Raw genomic sequence first — 24,093 nt, 5'->3', positions numbered from 1 at the left:
GCAGGGCCTTCTCTGCTGTGGCACCCCAGCTGTGGAATGATCTCCCTAGAGAGGTTCACTTGGCACTTATGTTGTATTCCTTTCAGCACCAGGTGAAGATCTTTTTACTTTCCCGTTTTAACAGTTTATCATCTTAGTTTTTTTAACTTTGCTATTTTAAATCTGTATTAATCTCTGCATTGCTGCTCAGTTTTATCCTGGTTGTGCTTTTATATTGTACTTTTACACTTATTGTTTGTTTTATACTTTGAGTTGTCTTCATGGTTTAATTTTTGTGAAGCACCCAGAGAGCTTTGGCTATTGGGCGGTATAGAAATGCAATAGATAAATAAATAATCCAGTAAGGCCAGAATAGAGCCCAAGGTGAGACACATTTGACTCACAGGCCTGAGGTTCAACACCCCTGGATTAAATGGATAAATGGATATTTGGTATAATCTTTATCCAAGAGGGACTTTCAAAGAATATAAGAACACGTTATTCTCCCTTTCCGCAGTGAAAGGGGGAAAGAAGGTGGGAAGACTGGGATGAATGATTGCAGAACCAGAAGTGAACATTAGTTTTGTTTTTAAAGGAAATGTTGCCTTATTCACTTTGATAATAATAAGATGTTCCAGGCCTGCCTTGCATTTTGTATTTAAGCCTTATATAAAACCTGTTTCATTTCTGTTTAACATTTTACGTTTTGTGTTCTAAATTTGTATTGCGGTAAAGTGTTGTGTTTTCTTTAAACAACAACAACAACGTTGTGTTTGGGTGCGAGGCTTGTTACCCTAGATCTACCTGACCGATTTTGCTCGTTTTCGTTTTAAACTAAAGCTCAAGCAGTATAGACGTGCAGAAAATTTTGAGAGTTTGAAAAAGTTCAAAGCTCCAGCTTTAATAGCAAGTTTTCCACACCTTGGCCAGGATCTTGAGGTGGTCAGTAGCTTCAGCTCCCACGTAGTTCTGTGCTGCACAGGTGCCCAGAGAAAACACACCCACAAAGATGGGGACTTAAATTGTTTTAAATTTCAGTTGTCAGCTGCCATGGTGGACTCTCTAGGGTAGGCAGTGTGCAGCTGTGGCCATACCCCTCCCCCATTGTGTGTGTGAGTGTGTATACTATTTATTTATTTACAATATTCATATACCACTCCCCATTGAAAGTTTTGGAGTGGTGTACATTACAAGGTAAAATAAAATAAAAACAGGATAAAACACTTAAAATAGATTTTAAAAGAAGCAAAATGTACAGAATATATGTGTGTGTATTTATTTATTTATTTACAATATTTATATACCACCCCATTGAAAGTTTCGGAGTGGTGTACATTACAAGATAAAATAAAAACAGGATAAACACTTTAAAATAGATTTTAAAAGAAGCAAAATATACAGAATATGTGTGTGTGTGTGTGTGTGTGTGTGTGTGTATGTATGTGTGTATTAGGGTGACCATATGAAAAGGAGGAAAGGGCTCTTGTATCTTTAACAGTCGTATTGAAAAGGAAATTTCAGCAGGTGTCATTTGTATACATGGAGAACCTGGTGAAATTTTCTCTTCATAACAATAGTTAAAGCTGCAGGTGCCCTGCCCTCTTTTAAATCTGGTCACTCTACTATAGCTCCTGCAGCTTTAACTGGTGTGATGAAGAGGAAATTTCACCAGGTTCTCCATATATACAAATGACACCTGCTGAAATTCCCTTTTCTATGCAGCTGTTAAAGATACAGGAGCCCTGTCCTCCTTTCCATATGGTCACCCTAGTGTACATATTATATGTGTGTGTGTATTATAATCTTCTCCGGGCATGTTTAGCCTGGAGAAGAGAAGATTGAGGGGAGACATGAGAGCACTCTTCAAATACTTAAAAGGTTGTCACACAGAGGAGGGCCAGGATCTCTTCTCGATCCTCCCAGAGTGCAGGACACGGAATAACGGGCTGAAGTTAAAGGAAGCCAGATTCCAGCTGGACATCAGGAAAAACTTCCTGACTGTTAGAGCAGTGCGACAATGGAACCAGTTACCTAGGGAGGTTGTGGGCTCTCCCACATTAGAGGCCTTCAAGAGGCAGCTGGACAATCATCTGTCAGGGATGCTTTAGGGTGGATTCCTGCATTGAGCAGGGGGTTGGACTCGATGGCCTTGTAGGCCCCTTCCAACTCTGCTATTCTATGATTCTATATGTGTGCGTGTGTATTATGTATGTGTTTCCATATATTATATATATATATATGTATGTATGTGTGTGTGTGTGTGTGTGTGTGTATGTATTATATATGTGTGTGTAAATCAAAATGGCTTCCAGAACAGACATTTTGAAACCTGCTTGGCCCTTTTACGGTTATGGAAACAATTTTGACCCTTTTGGTGTGCCATACCTGCTTCAGATGCCTTTTTTTAAAGAAATCATTTTAATGTTTACTTATCTTTTCAGCACTAGGGGAGAGGGGCAGCATTGTTTTTGACGGAGTGTGTGTGTGTGTCCAGTGGGTGAAAATGGCCTCTGCACCTCTGAAATTGCCTATCCATGTTCCAGAGCCTCTATTTATTTATTTAAAACATTTGTATCTTGCCCTATATCATTAGGATCTCAGGGCAGCGTACAGATAAAAGCATACAGTATAAAACAATAAATATACATACACAGCTCAAAACAAATTAAACCATGAACCAAGTTAAAACAATATATAATTTAAAAGCAGTAAAAACAATTAAAACTTACCCTGGCTCCTCCTGCCCCGAACGAGCCCTTCTGTTTGCTCCAGCTCCCAACGTGGCAGTGGCCGCCCGCGGACCGAGGTCAAGCCACGTGGTGGGAAGGCCTTGTAGTAGGATTGCAGCCGAAATTATTGCTAGTATGGCTCCCCTCCTTGTATGACGGAGAAACTGTCCCCTGTCCTCAAAAGAACTTACAAACAACATTTCAGTATAAATCTGTTTATTAATATATATTATCATTAAAAACAAAACGCCACCACCCGTAGCCCCCAACCCACAACTAGGAACGAGAACAAGAAAGTAGAAAGAAAAGCAAACCTTTGCTTTACAAAACCTGAAAAACAAGATTGTACTTAACAATTCCAAAATTCAATAAAACGGTTACCAATGTTTTCTCAGAGTCTCCATTTTCAGTCTCCTTTCTTTTTAAAGCCAGCAGTGTCCCCTTGAGATGTTAGGGTCCCAACTCCCATCAGTTGCAACTAATACGGCCCATGGTCAAGGATGATGGGAGTTGTAGCAAAAAAAACCTGTGCTACAGAGATGTCCTAGACCAATTAGGATAGAATTTGAAATTAAACCAGTAGGAAAGCATTCCCTGGAAGGACCCACCATCTCTATGGAAAAAGGCAGGAAGCTGTCCAGTTGCAGGAGACTAGTCTCTTCACTACTGGAATTTCCAATGGCAGGAGGCTAGCCTCTTCAGCACTGGAGTTTCCAATGGTGGGAGGCTAGCATTGAGTTTCTAACATTTTGAGTTTCTACACATTTTGTTCTGTACAGCACCATGAACATTGATGGCGCTATATAAATAAATATTATTAATAATAATAATAATGGCAGGAGGCTAGCCTCTTCAGCACTGGAGTTTCCAATAGTGGAACCAGCCTCTTCAGCACCGGAGCTTCCAATGGCGGAAAGCTAGCCTCTTCAGCACCGGAGTTTCCAATGGTGGGAGGCTAGCCTCTTCAGCACCGGAGCTTCCAATGGCGGAAGGCTAGCCTCTTTAGCACCGGAGCTTCCAATGGCGGGAGGCTAGCTTCTTCAGCACTGGAGTTTCCTAATAATATCAAATCTTTCTACATGAGACCTGTAAGAAAGACGTTATGTGAAAGCAGCTACGTAAAATTCAGTTCCCTTACCCCCATTCTTCAAAACCCCTCAAAAGCATCCTTGCCTCTGCCCACTGGTCTGACCATCCTTGTGGGGATCGCTCTGCTGCCCCCCACCCTACTAGCCTCTCTCTTCCGTTCAAGAGAGCTGCGACCTTGCCAAAGCACCACTGCAGACCATTCCCCCACCATCTCCCAGCCAATCAGAATGCATTCCGTGACATCACATCAGCCACGGCCTATGGCAGGGTGGAGCGAGCTCAGTCTGCAAGTGACAACCTATTACAAGTTCCGAGCTGAGAGGAACTGGAAGCCAACTGTACGTATAAAAGGGGAGCCCGAAACGAGGCTTTCCCGAAAAGCCCCCACAGGCTACGAATTCTCCCTCATGTGGATTTTCTTATGTTTCGTAAGGGCAGGTCTCTCCCTAAAGCTCCTCTCACAGACCAGGCATTTGTAGGGCTTCTCCCCCGTGTGGATCCTCAGGTGTGCCATGAGCAGCGCCGTGCGGGTGAAGCTCTTCCCGCAGACGGAGCAGGTGTAGGGCTTCTCCCCCGTGTGCACCCTCCGGTGCACGATGAGGTTGGAGTGCTGGCTGAAGCCTTTCCCGCAATCGGAGCAGGTGTACGGCTTCTCCCCCGTGTGGGACCTCACGTGGTCAGTGAGGGCCGAGCTGCGGTGGAAACTCTTTCCGCACTCCAAGCACTTGTAGGGCTTCTCGCCCAGGTGGATCTTCTCGTGCTGGTGCAGGCCGGAGCTCCAGATGAAGCTCTTGTGGCAGTAGGAGCACGAGTAGGCCTTCTCGCCCGTGTGGATCCTCTGGTGGCCGAGCAGGCAGGAGCCCTGGGTGAAGCTTTTCCCGCAGTCCAGGCATTTGTACGGCTTCTCCCCGGTGTGGATCCTCAGGTGCCGGTTGAGGTGGGAGATCTGATGGAACCGCTTCCCGCACTCGGAGCATTTGTGGGGCTTCTGGCCCGGAGGGGGAGTTTTTTCGCCTTCAGCAACGTCCGGCCGGGTCCCAAAATCCGCCCCGCCGTCTTCTAAAGGATCCGCTTTCTGAGAAGCCTCCAGCCGCAGAACCGCCGCGTTCTCCCTCCCTTGGACTTTATCTGCGGGAACAGAAAGAGAACCAGTACTTTAGCAGCGGGATTTCGGCTGAATTCTAGCCAGTTCTGATCGAACGCTGTGCACCGTTCTGGTTGCCACATCTCAAAAAGGACATTGTAGAGCTGCCAAAGGAAAACCAAAACAATCCTTGGAGCAACTCCCATATGAGGAAAGCTTAAGAATCTAATGCCTGAATTTGCTTTTTTCCCCTTATCCCTCTCGTACCCCTCCATTAGGGATCCCTTCCTTGTATCTGGCCATGCTTGCTAAAGAGGGCAGGGCTCCTGCAGCTTTAGCTGTGGTAATGAAGAGGGAATTTCACAGAGGGCAGCGCTCCTGCAGCTTCAGCTGTGGTAATGAAGAGGGAATTTCACCGAGGGCAGGGCTCCTGCAGCTTTAGCTGTGGTAATGAAGAGGGAATTTTACCGAGGGCAGGGCTCCTGCAGCTTTAGCTGTGGTAATGAAGAGGGAATTTCACAGAGGGCAGCGCTCCTGCAGCTTCAGCTGTGGTAATGAAGAGGGAATTTCACCGAGGGCAGGGCTCCTGCAGCTTTAGCTGTGGTAATGAAGAGGGAATTTTACCGAGGGCAGGGCTCCTGCAGCTTTAGCTGTGGTAATGAAGAGGGAATTTCACAGAGGGCAGTGCTCCTGCAGCTTTAGCTGTGGTAATGAAGAGGGAATTTCACCGAGGGCAGGGCTCCTGCAGCTTTAGCTGTGGTAATAAAGAGGGAATTTCACAGAGGGCAGGGCTCCTGCAGCTTTAGCTGTGGTAATGAAGAGGGAATTTCACCGAGGGCAGGGCTCCTGCAGCTTTAGCTGTGGTAATGGAGAGGGAATATCACTGAGAGAAGGGCTCCTGCAGCTTTAACTGTGGTAATGAAGAGGGAATTTCACCGAGGGCAGGGCTCTTGCAGCTTTAGCTGTGGTAATGAAGAGGGAATTTCACCAAGGGCAGGGCTCCTGCAGCTTTAACTGTGGTAATGAAGAGGGAATATCACTGAGGGCAGGGCTCTTGCAGCTTTAATTGTGGTAATGAAGAGGGAATTTCACTGAAGGCAGGGCTCCTGCAGCTTTAACTGTGGTAATGAAGAGGGAATTTCACAGAGGGCAGGGCTCCTGCAGCTTTAACTGTGGTAATAAAGAGGGAATTTCACCGAGGGAAGGGCTCCTGAAGCTTTAATTGTGGTAATAAAGAGGGAATTTCACAGAGGGCAGGGCTCCTGCAGCTTTAACTGTGGTAATGAAGAGGGAATTTCACAGAGGGCAGGGCTCTTGCAGCTTTAACTGTGGTAATAAAGAGGGAATTTCACCGAGGGAAGGGCTCCTGAAGCTTTAATTGTGGTAATAAAGAGGGAATTTCACCGAGGGAAGGGCTCCTGAAGCTTTAATTGTGGTAATAAAGAGGGAATTTCACTTAGGGAAGGGCTCCTGCACCTTTAGCTGTGGTAATAAAGAGGGAATTTCACTTAGGGAAGGGCTCCTGAAGCTTTAATTGTGGTAATAAAGAGGGAATTTCACTTAGGGAAGGGCTCCTGCACCTTTAGCTGTGGTAATAAAGAGGGAATTTCACTTAGGGAAGGGCTCCTGAAGCTTTAATTGTGGTAATAAAGAGGGAATATCACTGAGGGCAGGGCTCTTGCAGCTTTAGCTGTGGTAATGAAGAGGGAATTTCACCAGATGCTGCATGTGTACAAATGACACCTGCTGAAACTCCCTTTTCCATGCCACTGCCCTGTCCTCCTTTTCTATGTGGTCACCCTAGCTTTGAAAGAGTGAATGAATAAAACCTTTAAGGTGTTTTACTTTAGAAAACAAGGCGAGTAAGGTGGGGGCATGATGGCTGCGGGGAGATACACTCATGCATGGTGTGGAGAAAGTGACAGATGGGAGAGTTCTTCTCCCTCTCCCATAATGGCTAGAACCCAAAGGTGAGCGGTGGGAGATTCAGGACGGATAAAAGGAAGGGCTTCTTCAACAGCGCAGAGTTAAGTTATGGAATTCACTACCACGAGATGGGGTGACAGCCACCATTTCATCCTGCTTTAAAAGGGAGTTTTAAAGGCGGAGAAGGCTACCACCAGCCCTGATGGTTATGTGCTCCTCCAGTATCCGAGGCAGTAGCCTGTGTGCACCAGTTGCTGGGGAACATGGGTGGGAGGGTGCTGTTGCACCCATGTCCTGCTTGTGGGTTCGCCATCAGCAGCTGCTTGGCCACTGTGTGAACAGAATGCCGGTCTAGATGGCCCCTTGCTCGGATCCAGCAGGGATGTTCTTATGAAGCCCAGCGTGATGCGTTCAGGTGCATAAGCCGGCCCATCTCTGTGCCCTGTCTTTAACTCCTGCACACAGCCGTAAGGCAGAAGCAAAGAGGGAAAAGCGAGAATGAACAGAGCAGAATTGAAGTTGTGGCAAAGTCTCCTGCCCTCTAGGAAGGCTCAACTTATGCTCTGGTTTTTGTTTTACCGGCACGACGAAGGCTTACCCGGGTCGCTCTCCTGCTTGTCCTTCTTGCAGGCGCTCCATGTAGCTCCCTTCGTTTTGGAGGAATACAGGCCCACTTCTGCTAAGAGTCCAGACACCTGAGACAACAGAAAGAACAGAGCAGAAGGCATCAGATTTAAGGTAGGGTGACCCTATGAAAAGGAGGACAGGGCTCCTGTATCTTTAACAGTTGCATAGAAAAGGGAATGTCAGCAGGTGTCAGTTGGATGCATGCAGCACCTGGTGAAATTCCCTCTTCATCACAACAGTTAAAGCTGCAGGAGCTATACTAGAGTGACCAGATTTAAAACAGGGCAGGGCACCTGCAGCTTTAACTGTTGCGATGAAGAGGGAATCTCACCAGGTTCCCCATATATACAAATAACACCTGCTGAAATTCCATTTTTCAATACAACTGTTAAAGATACAAGAGCCCGGTCCTCCTTTTCATATGGTCACCCTATTTAAGGGGCAATCCTATGCATGTTTAGACAAAAAAAAGGCCTACAGCTCCCAGCATGCTTCATCCAGCTATGCTGGCAGGGGCATGGTGGGAGTTGTAGGCCTTTTATTCCCATCTAAACATGTATAGGATTGTGCCTTTAACCAGGCTTTAGGAAAGACCATCCTATCTCTTTAAATCCTTTAAACAAGAGGAGCATAAAGGGAATTCTGAAAGAATTAAGCTTTTTTCTTTATTTATTATTAACTGTTCTATACTGCCTTGTATAGAAATTAGCAGATAAGAAAGTACTACATTCATATGTATATATATTAGGGTGACCATATGAAAAGGAGGACAGGGCTCCTGTATCTAACAGTTGCATAGAAAAAGGAATTTCAGCAGGTGTCACTTGTATATATGGAGAACCTGGTGAAATTCCCTCTTCATCACCACAGTTAAAGCTGCAGGAGCAATACTAGAGTGCCCAGATTTAAAAGAGGGCAGGGCTCTCGCAGCTTCAACTGTTGTGAAGAAGAGGGAATTTTCCCAGGTTCCCCCTATATACAAATGACACCTGCTGAAATTTCCTTTTCAATACAACTGTTAAAGATACAGGAGCCCTGTCCTCCTTTTCATATGGTCACATATATACACACACACACACACACACAATATTCTTACCTGCCTCTCCCCCTGAAATATAAAATACGTAGAACTGATTAAAAACATAAAACCTTTATTTATTTATTTATTTATTTATTACATTTTTATACCGCCCAATAGCTGAAGCTCTCTGGGCGGTTCACAAAAATTAAAATTTTAAAATCTTCTAAGAGGTCTTAAAATTCGACTGGGTAGGCCTGCCGGAACAGGTCAGTCTTTATAGCTTTTTTAAATTCAGAAAGACGGTTGAGTTGGTGGATCTCTCCCGGCAGGCCATTCCACAGTCTGGGAGCAGCAGAAGAGAAGGTCCTCTGGGTAACAGTTGTCAGCCTAGTTTTTTGCTGGCTAAAGTAAATTCTTTCCAGAGAACCTGAGTGTGCGGGGTGGATTTTATGAGCCATCCTACAGACCCTGGGGTGCACTCCAAGGGACCGCGGGAATGCTCTCTCCAAAGTCTGGAAAAGTAAAAGACACATTGATTGGGGACCTATCCTCCCAATTGATTAATTAATTAATTCTCCCTTAAAACTTCCTAGTAGCAAATTTTAAATAATTTTAACTGTGTGTTTACAGCATTGTGTAGCGTTTCCTTTCTTCTTTAAAAAAGAAGAAGCAGAAGTCATCTATTATTCCTTGTATGTATGCTTTCCGTATTATGTTAATATTTAAGTTTTTATATTTGCAAATAAAACATTTTTTTTTAAAAAAAAGTGTTAGATTGAAAACAAGCATGATCGTTGATAAATTGCCTTCAGATTTTCTCTCTTTGGGAACCGCGTTTGCTCGTTTTGTGTGAAATTATATTGCTAATAATTTAAAAAAAAAAAACGTAAAAGGAGGAGAAATTATGACTTTCCAACAAGAAAAGATAGCAGTAAAGGAAGAGGGAGAGGGGTGGTGGGTTGGGTGATCCTATGAAAAGGAGGACCGGGCTCCTGTATCTTTAACAGTTGTATTGAAAAGGGAATTTCAGCAGGTGTCATTTGTATATATGGAGAACCTGGTGAAATTTCCTCTTCATCACAACCGTTAAAGCTGCAGGTGCCCTGCCCTCTTTTAAATCTGGTCACTCTAGTATAGCTCCTGCAGCTTTAACTGTTGTGATGAAGAGGGAATTTGACCAGGTTCCCCATATATACAAATGACACCTGCTGAAATTCCCTTTGTTATACAACTGTTAAAGATACAGGAGCCCCTGTTCTCTTTTCCATAGGGTCACCCTTGAACCTGCAACCTTCTCCCAAGGCCTCCATTAAAGTTGGCTTCCTGGCCTTACTTTCTGAGTTGCTTTTTGTTCTTTTCTTTTAGTTATTTAGAATTTCTACAAGTGTCATTTGTATGCATGCAGCAGCTGGTGAAATTCCCTCTTCATCACAACCGTTAAAGCTGCAGGTGCCCTGCCCTCTTTTAAATCTTGTCACTCTACTATAGCTCCTGCAGCTTTAACTGTTGTGATGAAGAGGGAATTTCACCAGGTTCCCCATATATACAAATGACACCTGCCGAAATCCCCTTTTCAATACAACTGTTAAAGATACAGGAGCCCGGTCCTCTTTTTCATAGGGTCACCCTTAGTGGTGGGGGGAAGGGGACAGGTGGAAGGCAACCCTCACCACTTTCTCCATATGCTGCAAAGGCAGCAAGGACCCAAAGCTGCCATCTCCTCCTCCTCCTCCTCCGAGAGGCTCCGAGTCCTCGCAGTCCATCCTCAGCGGCTCTTCCTGCCTCAACAGGAAGTCCTCGGCCAGGGCCACCGCTTGGGCACAGGTCTCCGGCCCGCGCTCCTTCACCCAGCTCTGGATTTCCGGCGGCAGGACGGTCAGGAACTGCTCCAGGATCAACAGCTCCAGGATCTGCTCCTTGGTGTGCCTCTCTGGCTTCAGCCACTGATAGCAAAGGAACCAGAGGCGGCTGCAGACCTCTCGGGGTCCCTCGGCCTCCTGGTAGCAAAACCGCCGGAAACGCTGGCGGTGCATCTCCGCCCCGACTGTCTCTTCGTCCGGAATGGCCTCCTCCTCCTCCTCCACTTTCTCACAGTCAGCCTCGTCTTTGGCCAACGGCTTGCTGACCGTCCCTTGAACCTCTCTGCCGAGGGAGGGAAGAAGCTGGGCCTCCCGCTCTCCTCTAGATTGGTGGCTAGTATTAGCCCTTCCCTGGAAATGGGACGGCAAAGCCTCAGCGTGGCCCCAAAGGGAGGGTTCTGTGATCTGCGGGTTCTCCCATCCCGTGTGGAAGGACTGCAGCTCCTTTGGGAAGTCTTGCCACTGGGGTTCCCAGGGTTGCGCCAAACCTTCGTCCGCTTCCTCTTTGATCTCTGGGGAGGCCACTCTCTTCCGAAATTCCCCAGGACTTCCAATTGGGATGTGAGGAGACGTTTCTCTTCTTTCCTCTGATTCCTCCTCTAGTTTGGGGCTTAGAAGGCCTGTCCCGATCATTTGCCCTCCTGACTGCAGCCCAACTTGGAACGAAGGACCTGGATCTCCCACAATCCCTTGCTCGGCAGCCATTTTGTCTAGAAATGGCCTCAAGCAGAAGTCCTCACTCTACCTCTCCTCCACAATAAGCTTTTGGGCGTATCTTCCTGTGACTTTACTTGGGTTCCTGACACAGACAAGGCCCACCGGCAGGGTCCACGAGGCTCTCTTAGAAATAGCAGTGAGGGACGTGGATTAAAAAAAAATGTTGTGGAGGTGATGGTCCAAAACTTGCGAGAGAGGCGTCTTCTTGCAGAGAGAAAGAGACACAAATAGGAGTGAGAAAGAAAACATACAAAATGAAAAATCTTTCTAATTCTATTCACCCTCACTTCTGAGATTCTGTCGGAAAGCACTCCACGGTCATAAGGGCTAGAAACTTCTCTCTCGGTGTGTGTTTTGTTTTAAGAAATTAAAGCTGAGATTCTCTGGGTGCTAAATTCTCCCTCCACAACCCACAGCAAATAGTTTAGTGTGGAAAACATATACTGCAAATGCTTAAGTTTTCCCCAGATTTATATTTTTAAAAACATAACACGCACACACAGGGTTTTCTCCATGCTGGCAGTATTCCAGAATATTTTATATTTTAGAGGGAGAAAGAAAGAAAGAGCTTGAAACGCTATTGCAATGCTCTTGTGACTCTCCGAATCAACTTGGGTCGCACCGCTTCAGAGCCAGGGCTCACATCATTAACGATTCCTCCACAAGACAAAAGTCCATGAACCTAGAAAGCTAGCATGTCAATCTGAAGTGTTACAGACCAGGCAGAGGTTCTCTTCACAGATCTCTTCTTGATCCTCCCAGAGTGCAGGACACGGAATAACGGGCTCAAGTTAAAGGAAGCCAGATTCCGGCTGGACATCAGGAAAAACTTCCTGACTGTAAGAGCAGTGCGACAATGGAATCAGTTACCTAGGGAGGTTGTGGCTCTCCCACACTAGAGGCCTTCAAGAGGCAGCTGGACAACCATCTGTCAGGGATGCTTTAGGGAGGATTCCTGCATTGAGCAGGGGGTTGGACTAGATGGCCTTGTAGGACCCTTCCAACTCTGCTATTCTATGATTCTAAGTCCCGAAGGGAAACCGACGCCTAAATGTCAACAGAGGAGAGTAACAGCATAACACTATGCATGTTTTCTCAGAAGTAAGTCCCACTTTTACTTTCAAATTAAGTGTGCATGGGGTGACAGCCTAAGATTCTCATGCATAGATGATGTACAAATGAGAACTGCATCAAAATGTTGCAGTACGGCCTGTTCCAAAGGGCAGCCAGCATTCCATAGCCACTGAGCTCACTCAGTCCTCATGGGGCTACTTTTAGCGGTTTTCTCATCTTTTAGGATTCCCCTTCTACAGATTTTATTGTATGGAAAACAAGGAAGTCCTTCCAAATCTGTTAATACCACAACGGCACTCACAACTTAAACATTGGAAATAGGGGCACCAAATCTGGAGCTGGCACCAAATTTGCAGCTACAATATATTTGCAGCTACGATAGGTTGATTCATTCAGATCTTCTGCGTCCAGATTATCACGGCCAGATAAACAGCGATGTTGCAATATGGGTAAATTGATTTATATTGCAAGCTTTCCCCACAGCGCAGGGAAACCTGGCTTTACTTTTTCGGTGCTGGCTCCAGATTTCTGAGGGTCCCTGGGCATGACACCTTCCCTCAGCAAGCCGCCCTTCTCACCGGCATTGTCACCGGTTCCTCTTGAACCTCATGGCCACCATTTGCTTGCTTGAGAGAGAGCCAGGAGGTGAACAAGCAGGTTGCCATGACAAAAAGGAGGAGCAATTCCAGAGGGCTCTTTTCAGTGGGGCCCTGCTCAGTGGGGCCCCTTGGCAGATGCCCAACCATGCCCTACCCTTAGAGTAACCCTATGAAAAGGACAGGGCTCCTGTATCTTGAACAGTTGTATAGAAAAGAGAATTTCAGCAGGTGTCATTTGTATATCTGCAACACCTGGTGAAATTCCCTCTTCATCACAGCAGTTACAGCTGCAGGAGCCCTGCCCTCTTTGGTATCTGGTCAGGAGGGCAGGGCTCCTGCAGCTTTAACAGTTATATAGAAAAGGGAATTTCAGCAGGTGTCATTTGTATATCTGCAGCACCTGGTGAAATCCCCTCTTCATCACAGCAGTTACAGCTGCAGGAGCCCTGCCCTCTTTGGTATCTGGTCAAGAGGGCAGGGCTCCTGCAGCTTTAACAGTTATATAGAAAAGGGAATTTCAGCAGGTGTCATTTGTATATTTGCAGCACCTGGTGAAATCCCCTCTTCATCACAGCAGTTACAGTTGCAGGAGCCCTGCCCTCTTTGGTATCTGGTCAAGAGGACAGGGCTCCTGCAGCTTTAACAGTTATATAGAAAAGGGAATTTCAGCAGGTGTCATTTGTATATCTGCAGCACCTGGTGAAATCCCCTCTTCATCACAGCAGTTACAGCTGCAGGAGCCCTGCCCTCTTTGGTATCTGGTCAAGAGGGCAGGGCTCCTGCAGCTTTCAATGTTACCACGAAGAGGGAATTTCACCAAGTGCTGCGTGCCTACAAAGGACACCTGCTGAAATTCCCTTTTCTACGCAACTGTTAAAGATGCAGGAGCCCTGTCCTCCTTTCCACAGGGTCTCCCTACGCCTTGACATCATCAACAATAACGAAATGAAAGAAACCGGCACATTTTTCTGTCCCCCTAGCAAAAAGAAAGAAAGACAGAAAGAAAACCAGTTTGTGGCCTATGGTGGCTTAAAGACAAGAAGGAGCCACCTTTAAAATAGGAGGCGATGTCACCACAATTTCGTTGTTCCGAGAACGTTCTCCCCCTCTGAGATCCTAACTCAATGTGCAACACAGAGTGGATTGGACTGTTTAGAATTTTCTTTGTTTGAATGGTTTGGTTCCTTTTAAAATGACAGCCCTGATCAATATTCCAGCTCCCTGGAAGATTGCAATGCAAATCTCAAAGGGAAAGGTCCTATACCAGAAAGGAAGAAAAACACACACCTCCCCTTTCCCTGGAGATCTGCCCCCTTTGCAAAGCCCCCCTGTCCACTCACCCCCACCTCAGAGCTGCAGCAAAGCCATGCAACAATAGCTACACTTCCACAAGCTGAGCTGGTTACTGGAGCAGGAAGGGACTTGGCCCTGTTTACAGTCCCTTCCTTTTCAAATTTCTGGGCCTGTCTGAGAGTCAGGGCTCTGTGGCTTTAACTCTTGAGATCCACCCTCAGAAGTTCACACCCCCATCAAAGCCGCACGGCAAGAGCTGAAGCTGAAAGGAATAACAGATGCATTCTGGCAAGGGAGGCTTGCACGGATTTTACTGGAGGCATTGCTAGGGTGACCCTATGAAAAGGAGGACAGCGCTCCTGTATCTTTAACCGTTGCACAGAAAAGGAAATTTCAGCAGGTGTCATTTGTATATATGGAGAACCTGGTGAAATTCCCTCTTCATCACAACAGCTAAAGATGCAGGAGCTATGCTAGAGTGACCAGATTTAAAAGAGGGCAGGGCACCTGCAGCTTTAACTTAGGGTGACCCTATGAAAAGGAGGACAGGGCTCCTGTATCTTTAACTGTTGTATTGAAAAGGAAATTTCAGCAGGTGTCATTTGTATATATGGGGAACCTGGTGAAATTCCCTCTTTATCACAACGGGTAAAGCTGCAGGTGCCCTGCCCTCTTTTAAATCTGGTCACCCTAGTATCTTTAGTGGTTTTGTAACACTCCCTGTTCTTTTTTATCCCTACTTTGTACTGTTTTATATAATGGTGTATCTTCTTGTTTTATATTGGTCTGTTGACTGTAAATAAAGAAATACAATAATAGTATAGCTCCTGCAGCTTTAACTGCTGTGTTGAAGAGGGAATTTCCCCAGGTTCCCCATATATACAAATGACACCTGCTGAAATTCCCTTTTCTATGCAACTGTTTAAGATATAGGAGCCCTGTCCTCCTTTTCATATGGTCACCCTAGGCATTGCTTGTTAGGATTTTAGCCTTGGCTTTGTTTATTTTAAATTGTTGTTTATTTATTTATTTATTACATTTATATACCGCCCCATAGCCGAAGCTCTCTGGGCAGTTGACACAAGTTAAAAACAATGAACATTAAAAACAGATATACAAAAATTTAAAACCATCAAAAGCATCAAAACAATATCGATTAAAAATTGGTTGCTTTAGTTCTGTGTTGCTTCCCTGCATTTTCTGTATTTCTGAATTTATGACATTTATGCCTTTTCCCCCTCCAAGGAACCCAAGGCTGCGTTCATAATCCTCCTCTCCATTTTTATCCTCACAACAATAACAACCCCGTGAGGTAGGTTGGGCTCTTGAGAGACTGTGACTAGCCCAGAGTCACCCAGTGGGTTTCCATGGCTGAGTGGGGAACTAGAACCCGGATCTCCCGACTCTCAGCCCAACACTTTAACCACTACACCACAGGCCCCGTTCAGACAACACGCTAAACTATTTTGCTTAACCACAAAATGGTTAAATTGCATTCCATTAACCATTTTGTGGTTAAGCTAGGGTGACCTTATGAAAAGGAGGACAGGGCCCCTGTATCTTTAACAGTTGCATAGAAAAGGGAATTTCAGCAGGTGTCATTTGTATGCATGCAGCACCTGGTGAAATTCCCTTTCATCACAACAGTTAAAGCTGCAGGAGCTATACTGTGACCAGATTTAAAAGAGGGCAGGGCACCTGCAGCTTTAACTGTGGTGATGAAGAGGGAATTTCACCAGGTTCTCCATATATACAAATGACACCTGCTGAAATTCCCTTTTCAATACAACTGTTAAAGATACAGGAGCCCTGTCCTCTTTTCCATAGGGTCACCCTAGTTAAGCAGAATGGTTTAGCGTGTTGTCTGAATGGGGCCACACTGGCTCCATCGTTGTTGTTGTTGTTTACATTTCTACAGATGTTGGTGGGACCTCCCCCTTTTCTCTTACTTTCTCCCATCTCTTCTCCCATCTTTCTCTCTGGCTGAGTTCAGACGACACACGCTTATCAGCAGTTGATCCCCATTTTGCTCCTATTACCGCCCCCCCTCCATCGATTAGCATGTCGTCCGAACTCAGCTACAGTCTCTTCCTTCAGTGAGCTTCTGGGAGAAAGACAGTTCTGTTCCTCTCAGAAGGGTCCTGGCTCTGTCTTGTCTGCAGCGACCACTTGCACAAGGCTTTTTGAAATTAGGCTGAGGGCCGCGTGAAATCGGCCGTGGGCCACATCCGGTCCTAGAGCTTCCGGCTGCCCACTCCTGTTATCGGGAGATTAACCAATCAAATCAATCCATTTTGTAAACCGCCCAGAGAGCTTCGGCTACTGGGCGGTATAGAAATGCAATAAATAAATAAATAAATGCCGCAATCCTGATGCGACAGCATCTCTGACGCACGCCATCCAGCCTCTGTTTAGAATCATAGAATCATAGAATAGCAGAGTTGGAAGGGGCCTACAAGGCCATCGAGTCCATCCCCCTGCTCAATGCAGGAATCCACCCTAAAGCAACCCTGACAGATGGTTGTCCAGCTGCCTCTTGAAGGCCTCTAGTGTGGGAGAGCCCACAACCTCCCTAGGTAACTGATTCCATTGTCGTACTGCTCTAACAGTCAGGAAGTTTTTCCTGATGTCCAGCTGGAATCTGGCTTCCTTTAACTTGAGCCCGTTATTCCTTGTCCTGCACTCTGGGAGGATCGAGAAGAGATCCTGGCCCTCCTCTGTGTGTCAACCTTTTAATTGAAGAGTGCTCTCATGTCTCCCTCAATCTTCTCTTCTCCAGGCTAAACATGCCCAGTTCTTTCAGTCTCTCTTCATAGGGCTTTGTTTCTAGACCCCTGATCATCATTATTTCATGACCCCTTATTTAATTGGAAATAAATATTATATTTCCAATGAAGGAGAGCCCACAACTCAGTTCCACCTGTCTGGCCGAAATGTTCTTCCCGGCAATGTTCACTCGTTGGTTCAACTCCTCTTGTGCATGACTGACAGCCCTCAAAATATTTGAACGCCCCTCCTACGTCTCGCCTCATCCTTCTCTTCTCTGGTAGTGGGGCAAGCTCGACTTCTGCAACGCGCTCTACATAGGGCTACCTGTGTGCCTAGTCCAGAAACTTCAACTAGTTCAAAATATGGCAGCCAGGCTGGTCACTGGAACATCTAGGGGTGATCACATCACACCAGTCCTAAAATCTCTTCAGTGGCTGCCAATTAGTTTCCGGGCGAAGTATAAAGTGTTGGTTATCACCTTTAAAGCCCTACATGGTTTGGGTCCAGGCTACCTGTGGGATCGCCTTCTCCCGTACAATCCACCCTGCATACTCAGGTCCTCTGGGAAGTACCTACTTTAATCTGCCAAAATTAGGCTGACAAGTATTACCCAGAGGACCTTCTCTTCTGCTGCTCCCAGACTTAATAGTCTTAACTTAATAGCCTTTTAGCATTTAAGAAAGCTATGAAGACTGATCTATTCCGGCAGGCCTATCCAGTGGAATTTTAGGATGTTTTTTAGGAATTTAATAATGTATATTATGTTTTTAATTCAGTTTTATGTATTTTATACTTGTTGTTCCCTGCCGCAATCCAAATGGAGAGGCGGGTAAGAAATATTATTATTATTATTATTATTATCATTATCACCATCATTATCATCATCATTATCATCATTATTATTATTCTCCAGGCTAAACATACCCATCAGATCTTTCAACCGTTCCTGATGGGACTTGAGTTCCAGTCCCCCTCAACGTCCTGCTTGCCTCACTTGGTGTGCATATATATTGCTCTTTTCATCCAGTTCAAGAAACTGGAGTCATTTACTCCAGATACCTTGAATCCTTCCGTCAGTTAAATCTGCACAGATCTGCAGGTGACATAAAGCAGTCGTTTGTGGAGGGAAGGTATACTTTCTTTGTTTTGGGGTGGCCCATGTATATGTCATAGCAGAAGATGCAATGGACATGTTGGCCGGGGCTGATGGGAGATGAAGTCCAACACATCTTGGGAAAGGCTGGCTTACAACATGACCCCTTTATTATATGTCACCTTGGGAGGGCACCTGTCCTGAGAGGCAGCCTAGAAATGAGTTTAGGGTGCAGTCCTAGGCATGTTTGGACAGAAAAAAAGTCCTACAATTCCCAAGCTGGGAGCTGTAGAGGCTTTTTTCTTGTCTAAACATGCTTAGGATTGCGCCTTAAATAGGGTGACCTTATGAAAAGGAGGACAGGGCTCCTGTATCTTTAACAGTTGTAGGGAAAAGGGAATTTCAGCAGGTGTCATTTTTATGCATGCAGCAACCTGGTGAAGCTCCCTCTTCATCACAACAGTTAAAGCTGCAGGAGCCCTGCCCTCTTTTGTATCTGGTCACATTAGGCAGGGCTGCGGCAGCTTTAACTGTTGTGATGAAGAGGGAATTTCACCAGGTGCTGTATGTGTACAAGTAGGGTGACCATATGAAAAGATGGACAGGGCTCCTATATCTTTAACAGTTGCATAGAAAAATGAATTTCAGCAGGTGTCATTTGTATATATGGGGAACCTGGTGAAATTCCCTCTTCATCACAGCAGTTAAAGCTGCAGGAGCTATACTAGAGTGACCAGATTTAAAAGAGGGCAGGGCACCTGCAGCTTTCGAAGAGGGAATTTCACCAGGTTCTCCATATATACAAATGACACCTGCTGAAATTCCCTTTTCAATACAACTGTTAAAGATACAGGAGCCCTGTCCTCCTTTTCATATGGTCACCCTAACACAAGTGACACCTGGTTACATTCCCTTTCTATGCAGCTCTTAAAGATGCAGGAGCCCTGTCCTCCTTTTCATAAGGTCACCCTACTTACATCAATAAAATAAATCAACTCAACGATCCAGGGGGAAATGTACAAGCTTTCGAGATCTCTTCATCTGGATGGGTTGGAAACAGGGGTGTTGGACATTGTCGACGGATGTCTGCATCGTCAGAGACCCTTAAAATGATCTGGAGATGCCAGCTTTCCCGTCATTCAAATTGTCCTGGGCAGGAAGGGTTAATGTTACAGAGAGCTGCTTCCCAGAGAGCCCCCTGGACATTTGACAGAGGAGACAAGAAGTGGTGCTTCCAGCCCCCGCCCCCTTTCCTGCTCCTCCCACTTAATAGGGATAATCTGCCTTTTTGAATTTCCCAGGTTTTTGCATGAGAGTAACTTGGTGCAACCTTAAGGAATCTTGGCTGCAGGGGTGAGTTTAAAAGGGGCAGTGGGGGGTGATAGCTAAAGCAAAGCAATGAAAGTAAAGGCTGGGCTTGGCTATTTATTGCATCTTTCCCAACTAACTGGGGAACATGGGTAGGAGAGTGCTGTTACACCATGCCCTGCTTTGGTGGGCCCTGGCTGACTGCTGGTTGGCCACTGTGTGAACAGAGTACTGGGCTAGATGGACCCTTGGTCTGATCCAGCAGGGCTCTTCTTCTGTTCTTATATTTTTAACTCACCCCTCTCAAAGCAGGGAGAGAGAGCTGAGTAGCTGGTCTCAGAAAGATCTCTTTCCTAGATCACTGAAGATCACTAGCTGAGTGAGAGGCAGAGTAGTGCTTGGAGTTCCAACGGCGTCGTGCCGCAACCCAAAATATCGCTAGCAGAGCTCTGTCGAGCCTTACTGTTGCACAAGGGTAGGGTGACCCTATGAAAAGGAGGACAGGGCTCCTGTATCTTTAACAGTTGCATAGAAAAGGGAATTTCAGCAGGTGTCATTTGTATATATGGAGAACCTGGTGAAATTCCCGATTCATCACAACAGTTAAAGGTGCAGGAGCTATACTAGAGTGACCAGATTTAAAAGAGGGCAGGGCACCTGCAGCTTTAACGGTTGTGATGAAGAGGGAATTTCACCAGGTGCTGCATGCATACAAATGACACTTGCAGAAATTCCCCTTTCAATACAACTGTTAAAAAGATACAGGAGCCCTGTCCTCCTTTTCATATGGTCACCCTACGCAAGGGGCTGCCCGTCCTGCTTGCGGAACCAGTTGTGCAAGCAGTCGCACACTGGGTAGTGCAAGCAGAATGCGCATAATGTTGATTATGTATGTTGACCTGGCACCAACATTGTTATCGATTCGGCACCTGGTCAACACTTTTCTCTTCTCCCAGGCATTTAACAGCATATATTGAGTTTTTATCTCACCCCAGAATAGTTGTTTTAAATGGATTTTGTCTGTTTTTATGCTTTTTATGTTTTCTAAAAATTTGTATATTGGTTTTTAATGCTCAATGTTTTAATCTTTGTAAACCAGCCAGAGAGCTTCAGCTATGGGGCGGTATATAAAGGTAATCAATAATAACAATATGTATGTAATAATATATAAGGTGGTTGTATTGTTGTTGTTTTCTTTTTATGTATACGGTCGTGGCCTATGGCAATCAAGCAATAAGGTTGACCTGTCCTATATATTTCTGTTGGTTTGTCTTTGACACTTTATCTAGGCTGACCATATGAAAAGGAGGACAGGGCTCCTGTATCTTTAACCGTTGTGATGAAGAGGGAATTTCTCCAGGTGTCATTTGTATGCATGCAGCACCTGGTGAAATTCCCTCTTCGTCACAACATTTAAAGCTGCAAGAGCTATACTAGACTGACTAGATATGAAAGAGGGCAGGGCTCCTGCAGCTTTAAGTACTGTATTTATTTATTCATTTATTCGTTACATTTCTATACCGCCCAATAGCCGGAGCTCTCTGGGCGGTTCACGGAAATTAAAAACATTCAAAGTATAAAACAACAGTATAAAACCATAATATAAAATACAATATAAAAGCTCAACCAGATAAAAACAGCAGCAATGCAAAATTACAAATTTAAAACGCCAAGTTAAAATGTATTTATAGACTATTAAAATGCTGGGAGAATAAAAAGGTCTTCACCTGGCGTCTAAAAGCATATAATGTAGGTGCCAAGCGAACCTCCTTAGGGAGCTCATTCCACAGCCGGGGTGCCACAGCAGAGAAGGCCCTGCTCCTGGTAGCCACCTGCCTCACTTCCTTTGGCAGGGGCTCACGGAGAAGGACCCCTGAGGATGACCTTGAAGAGGGAATTTTCTCAGGTGCTGCATGCATAAAAATGACACTGGATGAAATTCCTTCTTGATCACAACTGTTAAAGGTACAGGAGCCCGGTCCTCCTTTTCATATGGTCACTTTACTTTATCATTTCTCCCTCCCTCTCACCACCTGGTTCAGAATGAAGCCCACAGAGGGAAGTGTAGCTGGCTTCTAACAAAATTGCTGCCGGTCTGGAAATGTGGACAAGTGGAAGCCTTGCTATGGAGCAGCTGCCATGTTCCAGAAGGTCAAAGTCTGTGACGTGGGGCTCGCCTCAGCCCTGGATCCTGGGCGCATGAAAGAGAACTGAAGTGAGGAGGAGGAGGAGGAGGAGGAGGAGGAGGAGGAAGAGAAAGAGGTGGTAGGCCCGAGACAAGGTGGACCCTGTTTCAATGTCATGGCAACAGAGTCCCAGATGACCCCGGGACAAGGGGCATCTCCCCTCATCAAAGCAGAGGAGCTGGATCCAGACGGCTCTGAGGCAGGCGGAAGACCCCCACATGTCATCCAGGTTGGGAGCACCCAGGGATTTCTCCACACGGAGGTGCCACCACAGGTGAAGCAGGAGCCAGAGGAGGGGTTGCCACAGTGCTGGGAAACCCAGTGGCGGGATTTCCTGAAGGTGGTGGAGCGCCCCCATTCAGAAGGGGCCACGCCAGAGCTGGTGGAGTCCGTGTTGTGGGAGGATGCAAAGGCATTTCCAGCCCCCCAGGAAGGCATGGCCAACTCTGGGAAATCCCTTCTTCTCGAAGAGAAACCACCGGACAGCCTCCACGCAACAGGAGCAGATGACGGGAAGGTGAAGGAAGAACCACACAGCGAGGACCCTGCCATTACAGAGAAACAATGCCAGCATTTCCGGCAGTTCCGCTACCAGGAGGCTGAAGGGCCCCGAGAGGTTTGCAGCCGCCTCTGGGATCTTTGCCGCCGGTGGCTGAAGCCAGAGAGACACACCAAGGAGCAGATCCTGGAGCTGCTGATCCTGGAGCAGTTCCTGACTGTCCTGCCCCCGGAGATGGAGCACTGGGTCAGGGCCGGCGGACCGGAGACGTGCACCCAGGCCGTGGCATTGGCAGAGGATTTCCTACTGAGGCAGCCGGAGAGAGCGGAACAAAAGGTGAAAGCCGGTAATGATCCTCAAACACGCTAGAGTTGGGGACGTGTTGAGGACCTTCTCTCGGAGCAGCGGTGCTGAGCCTCAGACCTGGGGTTCAAATCCAGCTGTCTGGGGGGGGTTTCCCATTTTGGCCACGCCCCTTCCTCTGGCCACACCCCTTTCCCCCAACCACTTATTGTCTGTTGGTTTCCCACTTCTGTGCAGTTTCCACCCCGCCCCCCTCCGATCTAAAAAGCTGAACTGCCTCTCTTTAGTTACTGGCAGTAAAAACTGCTGAAATTCGTTCTTATGTATTGGCCCCGCCCCTTTGCCCCGCCTTGTTTTGCTTTTCCCACCACTGGGAAAAGCGGCCCCCGGGGAATGCAATGACACCGAGGCCTCATCTACACCAGGCAGGATATTGCACTATGAAAGCGGAATATAAAAGGCAGGAGCCACACTACTGCTTCATAGCGGTATCGAAGTGCACTGACAACTGTTGGACCCATTAACACCTACCATATACCGCTATATCCTGCTAGTGGTGTGTCTCCTGCCTTTTAAATACCGCTTTTTTAGTGCAATATCCTGCTTGGTGTAGATTAAGCCTGAGAGAGATCCCCAGGCCCTCCAGAAGTCTTGGCTTTGAGTTTCACCTTTCCCTGTTCCTTCTTTCTATTTTCAATGCTCTTTTCCCCTTCCCATTTCCTTTTTTCGGCTTCCTCTTTCCCTTTCATATTTATTTATTTATTTATTTAATTACATTTATATACCGCCCCACAGCCGAAGCTCTCTGGGCGGTTTACAACAGTTAAAAATAGTAAACATTAAAAGTATACAATTTAAAAACACACACACACACACACACACACACACACACATAAAAACAGTATAAAAACAACAGTATCCATTTAAAAACAACAATTGTGGGGTCCATTAAAAACAAACTTAACGTTAAATGCTGTTAAAATGCTGTTAAAAATGCCTGGGAGAAGAGAAAAGTCTTGACCTGGCGCCGAAAAGATAACAATGTTGGCGCCAGGCGAGCCTCATCAGGGAGATCATTCCACAGTCGGAATGATGTTTCATGTTCCCTTCTTTTAGATCCTTCTTTCACCTTTCCCTTTCCTGTTTCCTTCTCTCAACTTTCCCTTTCTCTTTCCATTCCTTCTTTTACCTTTGAGTTTTTCCTACTTCCTCTTTCGCTTTTCCTTGCTTAGAATCATAGAATCATAGAATTGGAAGGGGCCTACAAGGCCATTGAGTCCAAGCCCCCGCTCAATGAAGGAATCCACCCTAAAGCATCCCTGATAGATGGTTGTTCAGCTGCCTCTTGAAGGCCTCTAGTGTGGGAGAGCCCACAACCTCCCTAGGTAACTGGTTCCATTGTCGTACTGCTCTAAGAGTCTGGAGGTTTTTCCTGATGTCCCGCAGGAATCTGGCTTCCTGCAACTTGAGCCCGTTATTCTGTGTCCTGCACTCTGGGAGGATCGAGAAGAGATCCTGGCCCTCCTCTGCGGGACAACCTTTCAAGTCCTTGAAGAGTGCTCTCATGTCTCCCGTCAGTCTTCTCTTCTAAATATGCCCAGTTCTTTCAGTCTGTTCTCATAGGGCTTTGCTCCTTCCATCCACTCTCCTTTTCCCATCTTTCCCTGTCCCCTTCTTTCCCCTTCCCTGCTCTTTCTGCTCAAATCTGACCGTGATCTTTTTTTGCCGTTTCAGGCTCAGCTGGGCCCATTTCCCGAGAGGCCTTTGCATTCCCAGAGGGCCGAGCGCAGTCCGCCGGAGGCCACACAAGAAGCCCACGGGGACGGCAGCTTACTGCGTAAGGCTTTTTGATTGCCTGCATTTCTTGGATGTGCTGATGTTGCTTCAGGGTGTGTGTTTTTCAGTAGCACTGCTGAGATGGACCTTGGAACCTCCCTG

General features: G+C 46.2%; 1 protein-coding gene across 1 annotated transcript in view; it reads left to right on the top strand.

The window, feature by feature from the left end:
* The window catches only part of LOC134395661 (uncharacterized), a 141,646-nt gene that overhangs the window by 90,193 nt on the left and 27,360 nt on the right, over positions 1-24,093 (top strand). Inside the window, exons 3-4 of the mRNA XM_063121824.1 lie at positions 21,857-22,188; positions 23,890-23,992. Coding sequence (XP_062977894.1) covers positions 21,857-22,188; positions 23,890-23,992 — 435 coding nt within the window. The remainder of the gene's footprint in view (positions 1-21,856; positions 22,189-23,889; positions 23,993-24,093) is intronic.

The sequence above is a fragment of the Elgaria multicarinata genome, chromosome 3, assembly GCF_023053635.1.
Source record: "Elgaria multicarinata webbii isolate HBS135686 ecotype San Diego chromosome 3, rElgMul1.1.pri, whole genome shotgun sequence".
Classification (NCBI taxonomy): Eukaryota; Metazoa; Chordata; class Lepidosauria; order Squamata; family Anguidae; genus Elgaria; species Elgaria multicarinata.
This window is presented reverse-complemented; position numbering and strand designations above follow the sequence as displayed.